We start from the raw sequence: 22,627 nt of genomic DNA on the forward strand, positions 1-22,627 counted from the left end.
ATATAATGCCACAGACAGTGAGAGGATGCTCTTCCCTGGTCTTCACTGATGATACTCTACATTGGTTTGCTTTGTAAAGCCTTGCTGGTCTCCACTGATCTTTGTTTATTGTGACTTCATAGAGAAAAAATGAACCAAAGAACTTCCCATGGCAGTCCGGCTGCTTCTTGTCAACCTGTGCCAACTCAGAGGAGCCTCTCAGTTTCTTCTGGATCAAGCTGCTGCCATGGATTCATGTTTGATGTTTTCTAGCCTGGACTGCTGGTATCCTGACAATGAAGATTGGAATCACCCCCTAAAACTACTTCTAAACAGGTTCACATTCCCCTTGTCCTATTAACCATCTTTCTCCCCTACCTTTTGGTGGGTTAGCAGGGAGGTTGAAGTGTTTAAGAACCTTTATTCAAGTAGGTTTTGAAAAAATCAGTCTACATAGGAGTTGTGTTCTTTGGGGGCTTTTTTCACTCCATCTAGCTCATGTGTTTGAATGAGTTAAGAGGGAGTTTAAGACACACACACACACACACACACACACACACACACACACACACACACTTCACACCCTAAGGTTTATTGGTGTTGTCTTGAAGACAGAAGAACTCTCAGTGAGAAGGGTTGTTGTACACCAGGTGCTACCAACACCATGTCTTACTCTGACAGTGAGTCCTTAGACACCGTGCCAAAGTTCAGCAGGTCAGGGCCAGGCTCTCATGACTATCAGGTCCCTTGAAAGTGTGTTTCCACTGAGAAGCACTTTCCACTCAGCTCAGTGCTGCTGTCCGTACAGAAGCCAGTGTTCTGGGGCACTGAAGGGAAAGTAACCACTAAACAAAGACTCTGACTTGCCTTTGTTGGGTTGTACACGGGCGGGCGGGAAGACAAGCTGAGCCAATAGAACTATGGAGAAGGGCAGAGTGGAGAGAAGATTTCTGTGTGTTGGGAGCACACGAGCAGCCACAATGGAATGCTCTTGAACAGTGGTTCTCAACCTTCCCAATGCTGTGAGCCTTTTATACAGTGCCTCAGGCTGTGGTGGGCCCCTAGCCTTAAACTATTCATCGCTACTTCATAACTGTAATTTTGCTATTGTTATGAAGTGTAATCTGTGTTTTATGGTGATTTGAGGTGACCCCTGTGAAAGGGTCATTCAAGCCCCTCAAAGGGTCCTGACCCCACAGGTTGAGAACTGCTGCCCTAGGAGAAAATGGACTTTTGGAGAAAGTCCAAAGGAAGAAAGGTGCCAGTCATGGGACATGTTTAGACAACCTTGTAGAAAAGATGCCCAAGGTGAGGTCTGACTCAGGGACGTGAGGTGAGGAAAGATGGAGAGTCGGGGGCTCAGATTGATAAAATGGCATGAGAAATTGGGCTTTCCTCTGTGGGAATTAGGACCTTATCAAGGGGTTTTGGTTGACTGAGGTCACGTGATTAATGTGCATGAAGTATAAGCTGAAGGCAGCTAGAACAGGTGGGAGAGCAGCAAGGAAGAGCATGGAGGTAAGCAGGGTGTGTGTGTGTGTGAGAGAGAGAGAGACAGAGAGACAGAGACAGAAAAAGAGACAGAGACAGAGAGAGACAGAGACACACAGAAAGAAACAGAGACAGAGAGACAGAGAGAGACAGAGACACACAGAGAGAGATGGAGACAGAGAGAAACAGAGAAACAGAGAGAAACAGAGACAGAGAAACAGAGACAGAGACAGAGACAGAGAGACAAAGAGACAGAGACAGAGAGAGACAGAGACACACAGAGAGAAACAGAGAGACAGAGAGAGACAGAGACAGAGAGACAAACAGAGAGACAGAAAGACAGAGACACACAGAGAGAAACTGAGAGACACAGAGACAGAGACAGAGAGAGACAGAGACACAGAGAGAAACAGAGACAGAGAGATGGAGACAGAGAGAAACAGAGAAACACAGAGAGACAGAGACAGAGAGAGACAGAGACAGAGAGAGACAGAGACACAGAGAGACAAACAGAGAGACAGAGAGAGACACACAGAGAAAGACAGAGAGAGACACAGAGAGAGACAGAAAGAGACAGAGATAGAGAAACAGAGACAGAGACAGAGACAGAGAGAGACAGAGACAAAGAAGCAGAGAGACAGAGATAGAGAGACAGAGACTGACAGAGAGACAGAGAGACAGAGACAGAGAGAGACAGAGACACAGAGAGACAGAGAGACAGAGAGAGACACACAGAGAAAGACAGAGACACAGAGAGAGACAGAAAGAGACAGAGAAACAGAGACAGAGACAGAGACAGAGAGAGACAGAGACAAAGAAACAGAGAGACAGAGACAGAGAGACAGAGACTGACAGAGAGACAGAGAGACAGAGAGAGATTTGGACCGAGATGGCAGCGTGGGCAGACTGAGAGGTAGGGATTCTGGAAGCAATGTTTTCCTCTTACTTCTTTATTTCTTGCTAATATTTGTATTTGAGCGTTCACTAGCTGATGGTTCCAATCTATTCCTACGCTGTTCCACTATTAGTCTTTATCTAAAAGGCTAATTTTAGAGCAATTTCAGGTTCACAGCAAAACTCGGCAGAAGGGTACAAAGCATTCCCATCAGCCCCTGCACCCAGGCGTGCACAGCCTCCTGGGCTGTCCCTATCTGCCGCCAGACTGGCGTGTTTGTTACACTTGATGACCTTGCCTTGACACGTCCTTATCACTCTATACCTTAGTGATTTTGGAGCAATGCATCCTGGTAAGTATCCACCACTGGAACACCATTGCATTGAAACCCTCTGCGTGCTGTCTCCCAAGCCTCAGGAAGCCAGCCGCCAGACATTTTACGGCTACAGTTTAAGCATTTCTAGAACGCCAAATAGTTGGAATCCCATAGCATGTGTCCTTTCACATTGCTTTCATTCAGGACTCTCCCAACCTCGTTTGTGATGTCACAGCTCACTTCCTTTTCAGTACTGAATAATATTCTACTGCCCGTATGCACCACGACTTATCTACCCATTCCCTTACCTGAGGATATGTTGATAGCATCGATGTTTGGGCAAATTTGGGTTCTGGGTATTCACTGAAGGTGAAGTAGATAGATCGTTTCCAGAAATTTGGGTATTTTCGTAGCAGTGACACCAGGGAGAAGGCCCCGGTATTTGGTCAGAGTAACTGGAGTGGGATCCACATTTCCATGTCCACAAGGGCAGTGAGAAGGCAGCACAGCATGGTGGCAACAGTCGTCATCGGAAGAGCCTCAGCCGTGTGCCCGGCTGGGTACGTGTGCTCTGGGCACATGGTGCCCAGGTGGTAGGTGCTGTGGACGTTCTCGTGTTACAGTCAGAGAACAAAGCGAGTTGCCTGTCTGCTCAAGGCCATGAAGATCTTGTTCATACCCGGATTCCTGAGAGCATAAATGTTATACAGAAACCGGGTTTGCGCAGATTGACTCCTCGAACATGAGCCGCTCACAAGGCTGGCAGAGCGGATGTTTGAGGGCATGTAAGGCTGAGCAGCCACATTTGAGGATAAACTAATATCCCCCCTCGAGGCTGCAGTCAGCCGGCCATCCACCTGATGCCGTTAACAGCATCTGCGTGCTCTTATTTCTGTGAATGGCTGCGCTGTGGCCCCGAGCCCAGCCCAGTGGCACCTTTGAGTTGTTTAAAGAAAAGCTGCTTAGAATCTGAAGTCTCCTGCACACTTTCCCTGCTGGCTCGACTGTGAGTGCTTTGAAAAGACGCAGAGCCTGTATCACCACATCCATCAGCGGCCCTCAGGAATCAGATTCTGTCTGATTGAGGGACGTGAGGTAAGACGAGCAGTGCTCTGATTTCAGGGAGCCAGAGGTGTTTAGGCAACGCAGCCTCCTCTTGTCTGAAGTCTCTGTGTGTTTATGCATGCATATGATAAAAAATATTTGCCTTATGAGGTTGGCAAGGTGGCTTAACCGTTAAGAACACTTGCTGCTCTTGCAGAAGACCTGGGATTGGGTCCCGGAACCCGGAACACGGCAGCTCACGACCATCTGTAAACCCTGTTCCAAGGGGACTCTAATGCCCTCTTCTGTGTGGCACCTTCCTCTGTGAGCACCAGGCACATACATGGTGTAAGGCATACATACAGGTAAAACACACATAAATAAAAATAAATACATTTTTAGTTTTTTTTAAACATTTATTTATGTATACATCATACAGCTTTCTGCCTGCATGTATGCACCCACAGGCCAGAACAGGGCATCAGACCTGATTACAGATGGTTGTGAGCCACCATGTGGTTGCTGGGATTTGAACTCAGGACCTCTGGAAGAGCAGACAGTGCTCTTAGCCTCTGAGCCATCTCTCCAGCCCTACATTTTTAGTTTGTAGTGTGAAGTGGTCTAAATGAGCGCATTCAGCAAAGTGACAGTTTGGAGACTCCACACTGCTATCTCCCTTTCTTGGCTGTTACTGCTACGGACAGTAAAGTGCAGCACAGTGTGAACCCCACCCTTCTTGGTGTCATGATGTTACATGGTCATCCTATGCTCAGGTATGTGTAAACCTCATACGTGGGTAGAACACGGCACATGTGAAATGATCCAGTATTAAACCGGGCCATCCTTCTTGCCACACAAGATGTAGACCCATCGCCACGCCATGAACTGCCCTGGTAGCACCACTCAGACACAAAGCCGTGGCCCTCAGCACCTACCTTCACCTCAGGCAAGAGCACAGCTGCACTCTGCATGGCTGAAGGAGCTGCATAGATTTGCCGCCTCACCTCTTCCCACTCACTCTCCAGCACTTCGAGCCAGGGTAGGAAGTCTAACAGGACGTGCTAACTCACACTTTGGCTGGAAGTAGTGAGTAACACTGGCTTCTGACGTCTCAGCACAAGCCAGGCATCAATCATATCCACAGAACACTCCGTTTCAGTCAAGCTGCCCTGAGCTCCACGTTTTCTGGGGACAGAATAACGACAGATAACACAACGGTAGGTAGGTACCGACTGGCATTTACCAATCGCAGAAGGAACGGGCATCTCTTGGCTCCCAGTAGCCGCTTCCCTCAAACCACAGAGAGGAGGCCACTGGCTGTTAGGAAACTTGGGTCTCAAGGAAAGAGATCGAAGGCAGACAAGGTTCAGAGTCTTAAGGACGGGTCCCCTGGGAAGCCCGCTCAGCAGTGTCAGGCCAAGGACTTTTAACTCCTTGTTGTAGACACCGAGCCTCACAGGAGGGCTCCTGATGGACTCATGATGGAAGGATCAATATCATGCTGGTTAAGGTGGGCATGGGACCATCCTCGCAGGGCACAGGAATTTGGGTGTAGGGTGTAACTGGACTGGAAGATCTACAATTTGCCAATGTTACAGAGCAAGTGGTCAAAAGATAGGCGAGGAAGAGGCGACAAACACCACACGCAGAAGGTGCCATCAACAGTGTCTTACAATGTGTGGAGAGTAGATCAAGAAGACAGCTTCGCAGACAGCTCTCTCATGGCCCTCGGTACTGAAGGCTGTGCTAAAGTCCCAAATCTGCCCACACACCCCAACCCAACTTCTCAACCCTCATCCCTCTCTGGGGCAGTTGGACATGACATTATATCAGTTGCATTTTTATCCTATGACAAAAAAAAAATACCTGAGATAATCAGGTAACAGAGAAAGAAGATTTACTCAGGGTTGCAGTTTGGGGGGGGCTCAGCCCATGCTTCCTGGGCCCCATTGATTCAAGCCTGAGGTGTGGCAGCACATTAAGGTGGATGTGCAAGGCAGAACAAAGACAGACAGAGGACCCTAATGGCTAAGCATCTCCCACAAGGCCCTCCCTCCTGCAGGCTACACCCCCTCCCAAGTGTCACCCTGAGAGCCAAGCCTTTACAATCTCTCTCTCTCTCTCTCTCTCTCTCTCTCTCTCTCTCTCCACCACCCCCATAGCCCTAAGTGGGGGTTTGAATGAAGATGTCCCCCATAATGGGTTCAGATGCTTGAATACTTGGTCCCCTCCCCATCCTGTCGGTGGAACTGTCTGGGAAGGATTAGGAGGTGTGGACTTGTTGGAGAAGTGTGTCACTAGGTGTTGGCTTTGAGGTTTCAAAGGACTCTCACCGACCCTGTGCTCTCTGCCTTCTACTGGCTGTCTTCTGAGATTAATGAACTGTTCTTGCTGCCCAGCCTTTGTTCCACCATGATGGTCTCTAACCATCTGGAGCCGTAACCCTAATTAAATGCTTTCCTTTATAAGTTGCTGTGGTGATGGTATTCTGTTACAGCAATGGAAACCTTAACTGATGATGATATTGATGATCTTGAATCCCTGGTCCTCCTGCCAGCATTTCTTGGGTGCTGGAATATCAGTATACCCCATCATTCACAGCTTAACACATTAATCCTTGGGGGAGTGTTCATGATTCTAGTCATAGCAGACATTCATCTCAGGGCTCTATACATGTGACCTGTACAGTGCGATAGCGCGTGCCCGTGCGCACACACACACACACACACACACACACACACACACACACACACACTCTGTTGGGCTGTGTCGGGTGAAGGTTGTCTCTGTATATTCAATTGTTGATTGTGGCACCAGCAGAGAGCTGAGTACTGGCTGGGTTTTGGTATTGTTTTCCTTATGGATCATCCCTCGACTGGATATTTTGTAAACACTCTCTTCCTCCTCTATTATTATTAGTTTAATAAAGATCTGACGCCAGTAGCTAGGCAGGGAAGGGAAGGCGGGACTTCCAGGCAGAGAGAGGGTCTCTGGGAGGAGAAGCAGAGGGAGGGGGATTTGCCAGCAGGACACAGAGGTGGAAGGATGTGGCCATCACCAAGGAGGTAGAGCTGGCCACGTGGAGGGACATAGAGACAGAATCAGTCGGTTGAGAGTAGCTAGGAGGGAGCCCAAGCTAAAGGCTTAAGCTTTAATAAATATTAATACGTCTTTGTGTCTTTAACTGCTGGTGAGTCCAGAAAGTCCTGCAGTAACACACACACACACACACACACACACACACACACACACACACACACACACACTCTGACTACCCTATGGAATTCTTCTCTGCAAGCCAAGAAGATGGCCTCAGGGTGCAGTGCAAGCTCATGGCTGCCTAGGGCAACTTGGCTTCCATACAAGGAGGGGTCCAGCCTGAGGTAGAAAAGTGAGACGCTGGCAAGCAGAGATATATATCAGGGAGGAACCGACTGCCCATTGCCAGGCAAAGGCTTCTTGTAACTTCTAGTTCTTTCCCATGGGTTAGTCTAGATCTGTCTCAGCCAGACAGTAAAAAGGCATTAATCTAGTTTGAACTGGATTTCTGCTTTGTGGTAACAAAGGTCCTAGGCACACCAATAGATATGGAATTTGAAATAAAGTTAAGTTACGGCAATCATTCAAGGAGCGAGAAGTCCTCTTTTCTTTGTCTTATACTGTATTAATTTGATATTTAGAATATATTTAAATATATTAAACATATGCAAATTTAGAAAAAGCTAAATATAAGGGATGAGGGAGGATTGGGTGGCAGGGCACAGAAATTATGAAAGAGGATGTAATGATAATTATGTTTCTAGTTCTAATTCTGCGTGGACTTTTTGTCTAGTGGTGGATAAGTGCATGAAACATATTCACACATGTGAATGCAAGGCATCACGGCTTCTAATTATGAATGCCAATTATAACTGTATGGATGTGCTCTGGTATATGACTTTGGGGCTGGTTAATTTCCGTGCGTGATTTTCTTTTTAATCTGGGAGGTTTTTTTTAAAATGGTAAGGTTTATTTTAGGGGGAGGGGCCAATTGGGAGTGTAGCTGCTGCAGGCCACCTGGAGTCACTGCGTTTGCTCATATGGCAGGGGGCTCGGTGGTTCAAGACTATCTTTGAATTATCAGTTAAGGTTTCCATCCCTGTAACACAACACCAGGGCCACGGCGACTCACAGGAGAAAGCATTTAACCAGGGTTACAGTTCCAGATGGTCAGAGTCCGTGCTCAGGCATCTCAGACAGCCTCAGCTCTAGGCGTGAGCCTACTTAGCTCCTCCTTTCGAATCTTCTTGGGCCTCAGCACAAGACCCCCCGCACACCTCAGCACACCTCTGCCTTCGTCCAGCACTTCGCACTGAGTTCTCTCTCCTTATGACCCAGACAAGCCGCAGAGAGGGAACTCCAGGCTTGAGGAAGAGCTCAGGGGTAGGACACACTCCCATCAGAGCAAGACTGTGGATTCAGATTCGATCCTTGGCTCTGAGGGGGAAACCTGGGCAAACCCCTTGGCTGAGTAGATTAAAGGAGTATGGTCAAAGCCCATGTTGTTGCTATTGGCTTAAAGGGCAGCCGGCTTGTCCTGTAAGTTTGCTTCTCCGGAACTGCACAACCAATGGAAGGCTCCTGAAATTTAACCAGATGGTTTGAGCTGTCTTTTGTTAAACTGTTTCTGTGTATATGAAACTAGTGACTTTTTTTTTTAAGAAAAACATTCTGTTTATTTTATGTGTACTAAGTGTTTGTCTGCACCATAGTATGTGCACTTTGTGCATGTGATGCTTGAGGAGGTCAGCAGAGAGAGTCATTAACCCTGGAACTGGAGTTACAGATGGTTGTGAGCCCACCTTATACGCGCCTGGAACTGAACCCAGGTCCTCTGCAAGAACAGCAGTGCATGTAAACCATTGAGCCGCCAGCCCCACAACACTCATTTTTGGTTGCTCTGTTCTAAAAATGTTTCCATTTATCAGATAGAAATTAAAGGGGAAATGATCGTCCCTTCACTGCACCTCCTGCTACCTGGGATAAGGTCCATTTTTGTCTTACCACTGGTCCAAGGTGTGACTGTGAATGCTAAGACTATGTCTTACTGAATTTGTTCATATAGGCTTTCACACAGTCCTTGACGCAAGTGATGTTTCCTTTCCATACACAGGACTGTTAAAATCCACAGAACCTCACTTCTTAAAGTGTGACCGGCAGGCCAGCATCATCAGCACCTGGAACTAATGCTGAGACCCCAACCCCGTTAACTGCTGGTTTCTAAGTCAAGTTTCAGAAGTGTTGCCGCAGGAAATACAGACTCAGAGCCTTCTGGGGGACAGGAGAAGACTTAGCACAAAACAAAACACCTCCATGTGCCCCAAAACAGATTGCTCAGGGAAAAAAATTCAGAGGCAGTGTGAGGGCTCAGGTCGGGTGGAACAGATCTGCTACATCAAGGCAAGGTCACTCCTGGGTAGTGTGTTGCCTTGGTGAGAAAGGGGAAGGGGCAGGTAACAGAAGTGCAGCGGAGAGATGAGGAAGGCTGTAACCAGGGAGGTGAAGTGGTGGGTTTTGGTGCCAGGAGCGCCACATAATGGAGCCAGCCGCAGATGGATGCGTGCGGGAGTGCGGTGGGGTGGGGTGGGGGGAGAGCATGGGGTAAAAAGAGACCTAAGGCTGTGAGCTGCTAGGCTGGAGTAGAAATTTCAGTGAGGCTGATACACCTGGTGATAACCCCATATGAAGGGTCCTCAGGATCCTTTGCCCTGCACAACATTTAGGTCACACGGAAATAGGACTTTTCTCCTCCCACCTTTAAGCTGGAGATCATGATTAAATTTAAGATCTGATTTGGTTCCAGGATGAGAGACACAGGCTAGTCCTTTTCCGGTAGACAACCTTCAGGATCTTAACCCTAGACTCTGCGGATGAGGTAAAGGAAACAATAAATTAAGAGTGTCGTTTGGGTACTTAAATGAATTGGGTTTGGGCTAGAGCTTGCCGGAAGCTTTTTCAAGAACGCCCTAAATGGTTTCCACTCGCGAACGGCGCCAGGAGTGCTTAATAAGTGTAACCGGGCGATCCAAGTAGCAGCAGCTCCTATCCAGTTAAGCGAACATCCCCAGAGAACAATAATTTGCAGAACGGCCAACTGAGAGAGGGAGACGCTGGCTACTGGAAGTCTCCGCCAGCCCGAACCTGCTTACCCCGCATTCCTCCAGTTCATCCCGAAAACCCCTCCGTTTACAATTCTTTTGGCCCTGAACTCGGCAATTTAGGGGAGAAGCCGAACCCCAGTGGCTAGGACGCCTCACGGAAGCCACGGGAACAAAGTAGGTCGCCAGGCTCTCCTGCAGGTCGAGCGGGTCTTGGCATGACCGCCGCAGGCGGGCGTCCACGGTGGCGGGCTCCCGCCCCTCACGCAGCTGCGACCTGCGGGGGCGCGCGCAGCCTCGTGGGGTTCTCGCGGATGCGCGCCGGGCGGGGAGCGCGCAGGGCGGAGAGCCGGGCGCGAGCGACGCAGCTCACCTGCCGCGGGCGCCACCACGGACGTGCCACGCGGGTGGCCCTCGCTATTCGGCAGCACCGAAGGAGCCCCCCCTCGGTCTGGGCGTGCCAAGGTGACCCCCGATGACCCCCCTGCCCCGCAGGCTGCGCGTCTCTGCTGCTAGGGGAGCGGCGCCAAATGCATGCATATCTTTCTGTCTGTTTGGGCACCCACCTCTGTGGTACACACCTACCTTTTATAGCCCTTGCACTCTGATCCGTGCACACGGGAGAGGCTGGGACCCCACCCCTTTGTTTAAGTCTGGAGGTGTGTTTGGGGGTGTGCACGCGCGTGGGGTATGTTTGGGAAGGGTGGGAGTTTGAGGCCCTTAAAATATTCCACCCTCCTGCAGACTTGTGGCTGCTGGGCGGTGCTCTCTCAGCTGCCCAAATGTCAAACAGTTGTTGGTTTTCAGCTTGGGAGATGCAATTAGCCAATGTCGGTTCCCAGCGTCTTGGCGAGTGTGCTGGGGTGCATGTGCCGCCTCGGGGAGTCCTGGTCCGTGTTTCCCTCAGTGACAAACAGCATTTCGGTTGTGGGGTTTCATCCGTGCAGACTTTAGCTTTTGTTTCTAATTCCTGAAGCTCGTGGCATTTTGACACTGATATCTGAGCCCAGGGTTGTCTGTCGGTCTCTGTGTGTTTTGCATGATCTTGGATTGGCACCCTACTGTACCCAAACATTAAAAAGCCTGTCTTTCCGTTGAAGAGGACAGGGGTTAAAATGAACGAAGACCCGAAGGTCAATTTAAGCGGGCTGCCTCGGGACTGTATAGAAGCTGGTACTCCGGAGAACATCTCAGCCGCTGTCCCCTCCCAGGGCTCTGTTGTGGAGTCAGAACCCGAGCTCGTTGTCAACCCCTGGGACATTGTCTTGTGCAGCTCAGGAACCCTCATCTGCTGTGAAAATGCCGTCGTGGTCCTTATCATCTTCCACAGCCCCAGCCTGCGAGCACCCATGTTCCTGCTGATAGGCAGCCTGGCTCTTGCAGACCTGCTGGCTGGTCTGGGACTCATCATCAATTTTGTTTTTGCCTACCTGCTTCAGTCAGAAGCCACCAAGCTGGTCACAATTGGACTCATTGTCGCCTCTTTCTCTGCCTCTGTCTGCAGTTTGCTGGCTATCACTGTGGACCGCTACCTCTCGCTGTACTACGCCCTGACGTACCACTCCGAGAGGACCGTCACCTTTACCTATGTCATGCTAGTGATGCTCTGGGGAACTTCCATCTGCCTGGGGCTGCTGCCTGTCATGGGCTGGAACTGCCTGAGGGACGAGTCCACCTGCAGCGTGGTCAGACCCCTCACTAAGAACAACGCCGCCATTCTCTCCATCTCCTTCCTCTTCATGTTCGCACTGATGCTCCAACTCTACATCCAGATTTGTAAGATTGTGATGAGGCACGCCCATCAGATAGCCCTGCAGCACCACTTCCTGGCTACGTCGCACTACGTGACTACCCGGAAAGGGATCTCCACCCTGGCTCTCATCCTGGGGACCTTTGCCGCCTGCTGGATGCCTTTTACCCTCTATTCCTTGATCGCCGATTACACCTACCCCTCCATCTACACCTACGCCACCCTCCTGCCCGCCACGTACAATTCCATCATCAACCCTGTCATATATGCTTTCAGAAACCAAGAGATCCAGAAAGCCCTCTGCCTCATCTGCTGTGGGTGCATCCCTAACACGCTGTCCCAGAGAGCACGCTCTCCCAGCGATGTGTAGCAGCGTTCTCCCCACAGGACGCTGGCTCTACTAAGCGCCCCACTGCCCAGGGCAGCCGGTGACTTCCTCCCCTTAAATTCTTTGCACTGGATCTCACAGGCAGAAGCAACGACATCTTTTAGACTAGTGTTGGCAGTGGAAATCATGTTACCAGTGTTTTAAAAAACTCAACCTCTCGGCTTAGCATTCTGTTGTTTGGTTTGGGAGTTAGGAGTTGTTTGTTTGTTTGTTTGTTTGTTTGGAGGGTGTAGTGGCACCTCATGTGGCCGTAAAATTATACACAAGTCTCAGGATTTTTAACCTAGACTTGAAAATAAATCAGTTTTAAAGGAAACTGGAGAAGGAATTGCTTTTTCTGAACTTTGTTTGTTTGTTTGTTTTTTAAATCAAGATAGACCTTCCATTCTATATGTATCTAACAGGATAGGAGCTTTTTCATATGACCAAAATAGTTTACATAATTACGTTTGGGAGGACTCGTGTTTATTTCCATGAACTCCATAGAAAGTGACCAATAAAAAGGGCAGGAGCTCCTTTATTCTTTCTCTACTCTCAGTAGTAGTGACTGCTCGTCAGAATCACTTTGCAGTTTCTCCGTGCTACAGTTTGGTTTGCATGGTTACCGTGGTCGTTAGACCACCGACTGCAATACCGCCAGGTTAAACCCAGAGTTAAAAGAGTCACTGTTTTCAATACAGTTTCCAAAGTGAGTCATGAAAGAAAAAAAAATGTTTCCAATTGCATACAAGATAGCACTGATTAGATTTGCCATTGTGACTGTTAAAACTCCAGTTTAGTGGTTTTCAGAGAAAAGAAAAGAGAGAAAATATTAATGGTATCTATTAAAAGTAGATTATATTTATTTTTAATATGTTCTGAGAGAATAAATGGGTGCAACACTATTAAGAAATATACGAACATCACTTTTCTCATCTCTGTCTACAAATGCATTGTTATCCTTGCTTAAGATGAATTAAGTAGGGGTTGGGGATTTAGCTCAGTGGTAGAGTGCTTGCCTAGGAAGCGCAAGGCCCTGGGTTCGGTCCCCAGCTCTGAAAAAAAGAACCAAAAAAAAAAAAGATGAATTAAGTATTATAAATGGGAGTTTTTCTGGTTCATGTGGGTACTGGAGCAGGTGGTCGCCATTCTTGATAACTAGGTCTGTGGCATGCCCGGTTAACGTGACTGGTGTGTCCCAGCTGTGTCCTGTGTGTGCCCAAGAAGAATGCCCACATGTCTGTTGGTGAACAGTTTAATTTCCTTTCACCAGAAGACATCCTCAGTGCAACAAGTACTCTGCCGCCGGCTTTCAGAGAGCAAAGGTTTAGCTGGTAAACTCCTACAAGAAGTGACTTAAAACACTGTACAAGATCACTTTGTCCAAACATCATTTTCTGTCAAGGCAGACAGACGTAGACACACTGTCCATCTGTTCTCAATGGGCTCGTGGCTGTGTCTATACAGGAAAAAAAAGTATTCCTGAATAGCACCTCAAGACCAGTATTTCGGGGTCCTTGGTGGGAGATTGTAATAGGTCTCCCTCAAAGGCTTGTCCCAATCAGTATGCCCCTGGTGATTTTAGGACCAGTTTCCAAAGCCTGCAGGCCAAACCCACTCCTCCAAAGTTGCTTCCCAAGTGGTTCCAGTGACAATACATTTTCTCCTTGAATCCGTATCTCCTCTCTGAGGCTAATCAAGGCTGCACGAGAGGAAGGGAATCACATGGCCCCCAATCCAGCTGACAGCATTAAAACGTTTATTTTAAATATCAGGATGAGCTTGGTAGGAAGGATAGGCTGAGCCTTTCTTTCTCTCTCTCTCTCTCTCTCTCTCTCTCTCTCTCTCTCTTTCTTTCTTTCTTTCTTTCTTTCAATATCCTATTTATGCATTTGTTTCACTTGCACACATGTGCAGGTGCAGCAAGAGGCCACGAGTATCCAGCTGTCCTGGAGCTGAGGTTACAGTTGGTTGTGAGCCACCAGGTGGATGCTGGGAATAGAACCTGGGTCCTCTGCAACAGCAGTCAGTGCTCTTAACCACTGAGCCCTCTCTCCGGACCCAGTGAGTTAGTGTAGACATAATGAGCCCTTAAAGCAACAGATGGTGCTTTTTGGGGGTGAGAGCTCTCATTTGGAAAACTGTGGTAGGGAATGCAGGAGAACGGTCAGTTTTGCTGGGCCCACGTGTGTTCTCAACCCTGCACTTCCTGTTTTACCAGGCTTTCCTTTTCCTTTCCTTTCCTTTCCTTTTCTCTTCTTTTTTAATATAACTGTGAAAACAAACGTTTGCGGTGAGAAAACCAGAGCTGCAGAGAGAGGCGAAGAAGCAGGCTGAGGCTTCAAAAGCTAGAACTAAAGGCAGGTTTTCCGTAGTTCCTTCCCTGCCCCTTCATCATGTCGTCTTTGATCCCTCACTCCAAAGAAAGCCGCCTCTGAATGTCACTGTCACAAAATCTGGGTTCTATAATTAAGAAAAAGGTTCCCATTTAAAATCACATGTGAACCAACAACCAATGTGCATAAATGTTTGTGTATATGGGATACAATGCTTATACACGGGGTATAAATGTTTATACAGTGGCTGCTTAAATTTTCTTACATTAATTAGTTTGTGTATGTGTGTGTGTGTGTGTGTGTGTGTGTGTGTGTGTGTGTGCACGCACGTGTACCATGGTACGAGTATGGAGGCCAGAGGTGGCAAGCGCCTTTTACCTGCTCAGGCATCTTGCTGGCCCAGCGGTTGCTTTTGACCCATGTTCTTAATAAATACCTGATTTCCTTTGAAAGGTTTTTTTCCCTCAGTTTTTACTGTTTGAATTGTGAAGAGTTTTTGAACACAAGTTATTTCCTACAAGGTTTCTTGTCTTAAATAAGGATAACCACTAAGAAATTGGCACCCATTTCAATGTAGGCGCATGTGGATAAGGATATGAATGTGTGTGTGTGTGTGTGTGTGTGTGTGTGTGTGTGTGTGTGTGTTTAAATGTGTTTATGTCATGGAAAATTGTCATTCCAGGACACTTTAGGACACCAGGGAATCTTTTATTCCAGATAATCACAGTTACTACTTACCAAAAGTAACCACAGTTACTTTTCATTAGAAATAGTTGTATTTGTTAGACAATCTAACCATTTTACCAGACTCCTTAATTAGTCCAGATTATTTATCATTTACCCAGGTGGCGACTACTTGAATCTGTCTCATTTTATTTTTTGACTTCCTTTATTTCAGTCAAGTTGGTTTCCCCTCTGTTCTTTCCTTTCCTTTGCTGAGGTTTAAACCCAGAGCTTTGTACTTGCTAGGCAAGCACTCTGTTACTAAGCTACATACCCCTGCTCTGTTCAACTTGTGGAGTAGCCCTTCTCCCTTCGAGGTAGCTGAGATGGGGGCCAGGGCCATCTTTATTTAGACACCTAAATCAAAGATCCAAGTTGGGGAGCAGAAACAGTCATAGATTTCCCCCCAGGATTCGGAGCAGGATAGAAACATGTGCTGAGGAAAGAAGATGGGGGTCAGGAATAGTTCAGACCCAAAAAATGTAGAACGGAGACTCCTTGGAGTTAAAAGAAAAATTGCTCATCTATTACTAAAAGATTGCTTGCCTTTGACGTCACCATCTCCATATGCGCCACTTGAAGGTGGATAGTGCACCATTTCACAGCGGGGACACACAGGACACCAGTGACTACTCTGGTGTCATCTTGAACCCTGTTTACAGTCTTGGCTTCCGGATCCCGGCAGTGTAAAACTGAAACCCATTGCTTCCTTGTCCCCTTTGAAAGCGGTAATTACTGGAATGGTCTTGGTGTTCAATTAGGACCTTGAGATCTCCCTTGAACTTTTAAGGACCATTCAACTGAGGATGTTCTAATAGCTTCATATATTGCGAGTTAAATTAGCAGACCTATCTGCCTTCTAGAAAACAACGAAGGGAAATAAGGGTGTCTAGAATGTCTCTAGAATGTTTCATATTTAAGAGGTATAGGAATCCCCAGAGAATCTTGCAAAAAATCCTGGACCCTGGGTCCTGGCTATGGCTGAGCGTGTCACCGGCTTGCACTGATTCTGTCGTTGAGAGTTTGTAAGCGACACTTTGGAGTCTCACAAAGAAAAGTGTCAAACTCTCGATGTTGGCAAAAATGTAAATAGAATATGTAAATACCATTCAATAAACACATGTTTGCAGTATTTATTCTCACGAGGGTTAGGGAATAAACAGAGTGTGTCCAAAGGACATGACCCTCAAACCTTTCCTAGAGTTTCCCAATATGTAGCCGTGAAGACCGGGGACTTCCTGGGTTACTTGTCAGCACCTTGCTGCTTATGATCTAATTGTCATGGTCTGAAGGCAGTAATTTCTAGAAACTTCACCATGTGCATGTGTGCATCTGTGTGTGTGAATATGCTTGTATATGTGTGTGTATGTGTGTGTGCATGTGTATGTATGCATGTGTGTGCATGTGTGTGTGTGTGTGTGCATGTGTGTGTATGTGCTTGTGTATATACATGCGTGTGTGTGTGTGTGTGCATGTGTGTGTATGTGCTTGTGTATATACATGTGTGTGTGTGTGCGTGTGTGTGTATGTGCTTGTGTATATACATGTGTGTGTGTGTGTGCGTGTGTGTGTATGCGTGTGTGCATGTGTGTGTGTGTGTGCATGTGTGTGTATGTGCTTGTGTATATACATGTGTGTGTGTGTGCATGTGTGTATGTGTGTGTGCATGTGTGTGTATGTGCTTGTGTATATATGTGTGTGTGTATGTGTGTGTGCATGTGTATGTATGCATGTGTGTGCATGTGTGTGTGTGTGCATGTGTGTGTATGTGCTTGTGTATATACGTGCGTGTGTGTGTGTGTGCATGTGTGTGTATGTGCTTGTGTATATACATGTGTGTGTGTGTGCATGTGTGTATGTGTGTGTGCATGTGTGTGTATGTGCTTGTGTATATATGTGTGTGTGTATGTGTGTGTGCATGTGTATGTATGCATGTGTGTGCATGTGTGTGTGTGTGTGCATGTGTGTGTATGTGCTTGTGTATATACGTGCGTGTGTGTGTGTGTGTGCGTGTGTGTGTGTGTCTGTGTTCAGGTGCTGCACACATGAATTTATCTTGGGGGTAATTAAGATGAAAACCTTTGCTCTCTGGGCTCAGCTCTCCAGCTGAATTCACTGCAAAGCGGTCTTTCTTGGTAGGGACATCAAAGACATTTTAAGCCATCTCACTTCCATTTGACATTTATGTAACCTTTCCTCCTGCCGCATTAAAAATTCTATTAACCTTAATCCAAAACATTTGATCTACTGTGCTTCCTTTCTGTCCGAAGAAGTGAGAGGTTTTCATTTTACTTTCTCAGACAGAAGTGGGTTAAAGCCAATAGGTGAGGTGAATGCCAGCACACGGATTAAATATTTCCTCTGTAGAAAACATTTTTTAAAAAGGACCGAGGTTTTTGTGTGCGTGTTTGTTTTGTTTCTGGGTTTTGGCTGTTTTGTTTTGTTTTGTTTTTTTGAGGCAGCGTCTTGCTATGGAGACCAGGCTTGAATCTCATTTTTCCCCCTAGATTTCAAGTTCAGTATGAAAGTGCAGGCCTGGGACACTCATGAGTCTAAAGCTATCCTGGGTTAATTAGCAAGAAGCTTCACAGAGTCTAGAGCCATCCTGGGCTACATAGCAAGAACCTCCTTCTCTCTCCCTGAATTGGATCCTAGAGCTGGGCACCAATGAATAGACTTTTCACTAGAAAATAAGTTTAGAGGAGGAATGAAAATTTTCACTTGGGCACAGATTGTCTTGGTATTTGGCTCTTTGGACAGATCATTTTAAATACATACATACATACATACATACATACATACATACATACATACATACATACCCCATCACCATCACCACCAATAAACAAACAAACAAATAAAAAACAAAAAGACTTATGGAATTTATAGTAAAGCTTGGAGTTGTATTTCTTTTATTTATTTATTTATTTATTTTGTATATGAGTACACTGTAGCTGTCTTCAGACACACCAGAAGAGGGCATCAGATCCCATCACAGATGGTTGTGAGCCACCATGTGGTTGCTGGGATTTGAACTCAGGACCTCTGGAAGAGCAGTCGGTGCTCTTAACCACTGAGCCATCTCTCCAGCCCCCTGAAGTTGTATTTCTTAACCAAGCAACATATTTTGAGTCTAGGGGAGTCCTACTTAGTGGCTTTTCCCACAGGGAGGGGCAGTGACCAGTCTTTTACACACATCATGAGGTCATTGGGGTAAAGGAGAGAGGGAGAGAGAGAGAGATATGGGGGGGCTTCTGATCCAATTCTAGCCTCCTTCTCAGGCCATTTGAACTACAGTAAATTTATTCTTGAATTCGACAGTCTACTACTTGGAAAGGAACCAGTAAAGTTGAATTTTTCCAAATCAAACACGAATCTGGGTCAAGGTATTTTTGTAAACTGAGACTGTGAATTCTCCCTCATGTGAAGCAGTTTTTTAATATACCCAAGCTCTGGTTTTCCTCACTGCATTAGAATTCTGTTTTGTCTGGACCTAGTGTCTGGAGGGATAGAGACACTTCCTATTCCCAGGAGTTAGAGTCACATTTTTAACTTGAAAAGATGTGTTGAGGTTGGCAGGGGAAATAGCTTTGGGGTTAAGGTCATATACTGCTCTTCCAGAGGACTTGAGTTCTTTTCCAGAAACTATGTCAGTTGGCTCACAAGCACCTGAAACTCCAGCTCCAGGGGATTGGGTGCCCTCTTCTGGCCTCTGTGGGAACTGCACTCATGTGCACATAACCTCACATACACACATAATTAAAAATCTTTGAAAAAAAATAGTTGTTGAAGATTATTGTTTTCTCCTTAAGGAAATTCACCCGCAATTATCTAAATCATTTATTTCTTATTTAACATATGCATTTCTGGTTATTTGTTCCTTGTTATTTATTCTTCCTTTGAACAATTCCTGGCATCAAGTCTTCAACGTGGGAACCATCACTCACTAACAGAATACTTCATGGGCAGAGAGAATAATGAGTTACTTAGTGTTGTGCTGAACAGAGGCTCTTTGAGGGTGGCCCACCACCACCGCCGCCACCATTTCATGGGGACACACTCCAGGGATACTGCAGACTGACCCCAGACTTACTGCTTAAAACTCAGAGAGTGGGGCTCCATGATCCACGGTGAGCAGCCCAGGTATTTCTGATGTTCACTAGTAGAAGGGCTGAATCCTGCCATCAGACAAGGTTCCTGGCGACATTAACGTCTCAGTACCATAGGGACCCTCTGGAGCCATTCTGCCACACCAGTGCCTGGCAGCCCTTGGAGATGAATGTGGTATCAGCTTGAAGATTCCTGCTCACACTGATTACTGCTTGCAGGGTGTTGCTCCAGCTGCCATGAGCTCTGTGCCACTGTCACCCGATGTCTGACGTCCCTCAGACAGAATGTAACTTGGCAGTGAGAGCCATTGGCACTGCCGAGGCTGGTCCTTTTTCATTCCCGCTGTCTGAGAGCGGCTGGACATTCCAGTTGAACTTTGTCCACTCATCTTCTGTCCACCCACACCTGCCTTCTCTAGGCCGGAGATGCTGTACACGTGAATGCGTGGACGTGCACGGGTGTGGACTCTCGTAGCTTCATAGTGATTTGGGGGGCGACATCTTGGCGAGCCTGGGCCAGGAGAACGCCTGTGGTATTTTACAGAGCCCTGGAAGAACTGTACCATCTCACCAACCTTGATGCCAGCCTCACGGCCCTGTGATTTATAGTCCAGGAAGAGCGCTAAGCAGCCGCGGTGAGCAGACTCGAGGCGAAGGTTTTCTGGGTTGTACAGCCAGCTGGCTTGTACTCGTTGCCACTTAGCTTTGAAGCCTGGTGTCTTCAGTAAGCACCCTTACTTCACCCTTCAGATCAGATACTGTTTTGGACAGTTCCCTCTAAGAAGAGCTTGATGCCAAGAGACCATGTTCCAAAGGTTCAAAATGGAAGCTACTCTCTTTTTGTGAGGTTTGGTCTCAGCCACGGAGGCGGGGGCTGGGCTCCTCCCCTGCTCTCCTAATGTGAGCAGCTAAGATGTGCATTCTAAGATGTGAAGTCATCCCGGAGATGGGCTTGGAGCCCAGGACTTAAACCCGCTGTCATTTCCTTGCCTCCTGCTCAACCGGCATTTTCTTCCCAGCCTGCAAGCTCTGATTTGCTAAAGTGCGCATGCTCTGTGAAACCCTCTCAATATTAGGTGAGACAAGGTGCAAAAAAAATTGTAATATGCACAGTACAGGCAGGTGATAGATCAGTATACAGTATACGGTCCCCCTTTTTATCAGTCATAGCCACGTTCTAAGTCCAGAAGCACCTGAATTGACACACTTCTGCTTGGATGCTGCTTTCCGTGGCTAATGTGACCGCGGCTGCATTGGTACTGCCTTCATTACTCGGTCCCCAAGGCTTATCAATTACTCATATTGCTCGCGTTCATCCTTCAGTGAGACATCCAGATCTCAGGTAATCATTTCAGCAATTCCAGGCGGTATATATTGATAGGCTTTCCCATCACAGATAAGGACCAAAGAGAGATGTAGAAGGATGAGAAGCCTCTCCAAAGACAGTCCCAGCTCAGGGACAGTGGTATGGTGCAGGACCATACAGATGAAGTGTGTCTATGTGTGTGCATGTGTGTATGTGTATGTATGTGCATGCATGTGTGTCTGTGCATATGTGTACATGTATGTGTGCATAAATGTATATATGTATGTCTGTCTAAATGTGTGTCTGGTGTGCATGCATGTGTTTCTATGTATATGTATCTATGTGCATATGTGTAGGTGGGTGTGTCTGCATATGCATGTGTAGATGTATGTCTGCATATATGTACATATGTATGTCTGTGTATATATGCATGTGTGCACATGTGTGTGCACTCACTTAGGCTTGGTAATAAAAAAAATGAAACATGGTTATGAAATGAAACACATGCACACACACATACACATACCACATGCACACACACACTCAATTTTTACAAACTTGCATCTTTATATTCTATTTTTCAAAAATAGATTTGATAATTAGTGAATTTTTTTCTTGGCAATGCTTGTGAATATTTTGGATCTATAACTTTAGCTAGAATGTTTTGTCCAGAGTGACTGAAGCCAGATGACTCATTTGAAAAATTTGACCAGGGGTTACAGAGGTGGCTTAGCAGTTGACAGCACTGGCTGCTCTTTCAGAGGACTTGGGTTTGGTTCCCAGCACCCACATGGCAGCTCACAACTGACTGTAACTAGTTCCAGGGGAATCCGTCACTCTTGAATATACATGCAGGCAAGACACCAATGAACATAAGTTATTAAAAGGGAAGGGAAGTTTGACCAGCTTTCGTTTCTGCTTATTCATCACCTAGGGAAACTTGCCCTTACCTCCTGTAGCTACTGAGCATTTGAAGACCGATCAGAATAGTTGAAGACTGTCACCTTTATTTGTGCTTAATTTTAACCCACTTACATTTAAAAGCCATACCTGGCTGTTAGCTGCTGTGCTGAGATGAACTTATCTAGGTAAGAACTAAATATTTCATGGAGATAGCTATAAGATATTGTTTTTAAAAATGTTTAAAATGTTTTATGTGTATAAGTGGTTTATCTGTAATGTATATCTATGTACCATGTGCATGCAGTGCCACAAAGGCCAGAAGGTGGCGTCATATCCTCTAGAACTGGAATTACAGATAGTCGTGAACCACCATGTGGGGACTGGGGACTGAACCCAGGTCCTTGAAAAGAGCAGCCAGTGTTGTTATCGTCTGAACCATCTCTCCAGCCCCAAGAGATTATCCTTACAGTAAACCCAGCAACATTATTTCTGGAAGCCTGGTTTCTGCCTCTTGGTCTCCCTTATCATCCTACCAGCTTGATGATAGATACTCCATCTGTTTTAAGAAACGTTTAACATACAGAGATGTCAAATCAATGCAATAGAAAAGTCTGGAGCAACCGTCACTTTGGATGATAATTGTAACTGGAAATTTCACTGTGGCCCTTTAAAAATAACAGCTTTTCCCTTCCACTCTCCCTTCAAATTGAATTAATTCGTACAAAGTAAAATGAACCACAACCATTCCTGGAGACATTCCTGGTGACAATTCTGGGCTGAGGGCCAGGGCCACTGGTTCCTGCTTCAGGTCAGGCATCCGTCTTTGTTCTCATAAGCTGTGCCTGGAGCTGCTTATTCTGATATGTGGGATGCAGAATTGGACTGGGCTCAAGCTGGCTCCCTGGGGAGACTCCAGGCTCCCTTATCCCCTGTCAATCAACCTCTGAGACAACTTTTTCCCCGAGTTTAAGATCTTCATTGTGGCTCTTTAAATTGAAGCAGGCTTCTGGCAACGTTTACTGCAAACACGCCTGTTATGTGTTTGTGGATATTCGTAAGTGGAGTCAACCCCTTATCACCTGCTCCAGGTGTCACAGGTTTCATTTACTACCAAATTCCGGGAAAGAGTAGTGACCAAGGACTCGTGAGGGTCAGATGACAGGGAGCGTATGGGTCAGGGGAGGAGGGATGTGTGGGAGGCTAGAATTGGAAGCAATGCTATTAGCCCAGAACCATTTGTGTCCTGGGATTGGTGGCTAAGATAACATCAG

The 22,627-nt window shown here is 46.7% G+C and overlaps 1 protein-coding gene across 3 annotated transcripts; it reads left to right on the forward strand.

Annotated features, from left to right (window-relative positions):
• Positions 1 to 10,031: 10,031 nt before the first annotated feature.
• Gpr12 (G protein-coupled receptor 12) lies at positions 10,032 to 12,321 on the forward strand. Of its 3 annotated transcripts, none has more exons than XM_087579412.1 (2): positions 10,032 to 10,327; positions 11,367 to 12,321. In XM_087579412.1, the coding sequence occupies exon 2, from the start codon at positions 11,455 to 11,457 to the stop codon at positions 11,980 to 11,982; it is 528 nt and encodes a 175-aa protein (XP_087435538.1). In that variant the 5' UTR covers positions 10,032 to 10,327; positions 11,367 to 11,454; the 3' UTR covers positions 11,983 to 12,321.
• Positions 12,322 to 22,627: the final 10,306 nt, after the last annotated feature.

Source organism: Rattus norvegicus, chromosome 12 (genome assembly GCF_021556685.1).
Source record: "Rattus norvegicus strain SHRSP/BbbUtx chromosome 12, alternate assembly SHRSP_T2T, whole genome shotgun sequence".
Classification (NCBI taxonomy): domain Eukaryota; kingdom Metazoa; phylum Chordata; class Mammalia; order Rodentia; family Muridae; genus Rattus; species Rattus norvegicus.

What these genes read in the sequence shown, in the direction of transcription:
- Gpr12 (XM_087579412.1), top strand. Translation starts at nt 11,455, where the DNA reads ATGCTAGTGATGCTCTGGGGAACTTCCATCTGCCTGGGGCTGCTGCCT.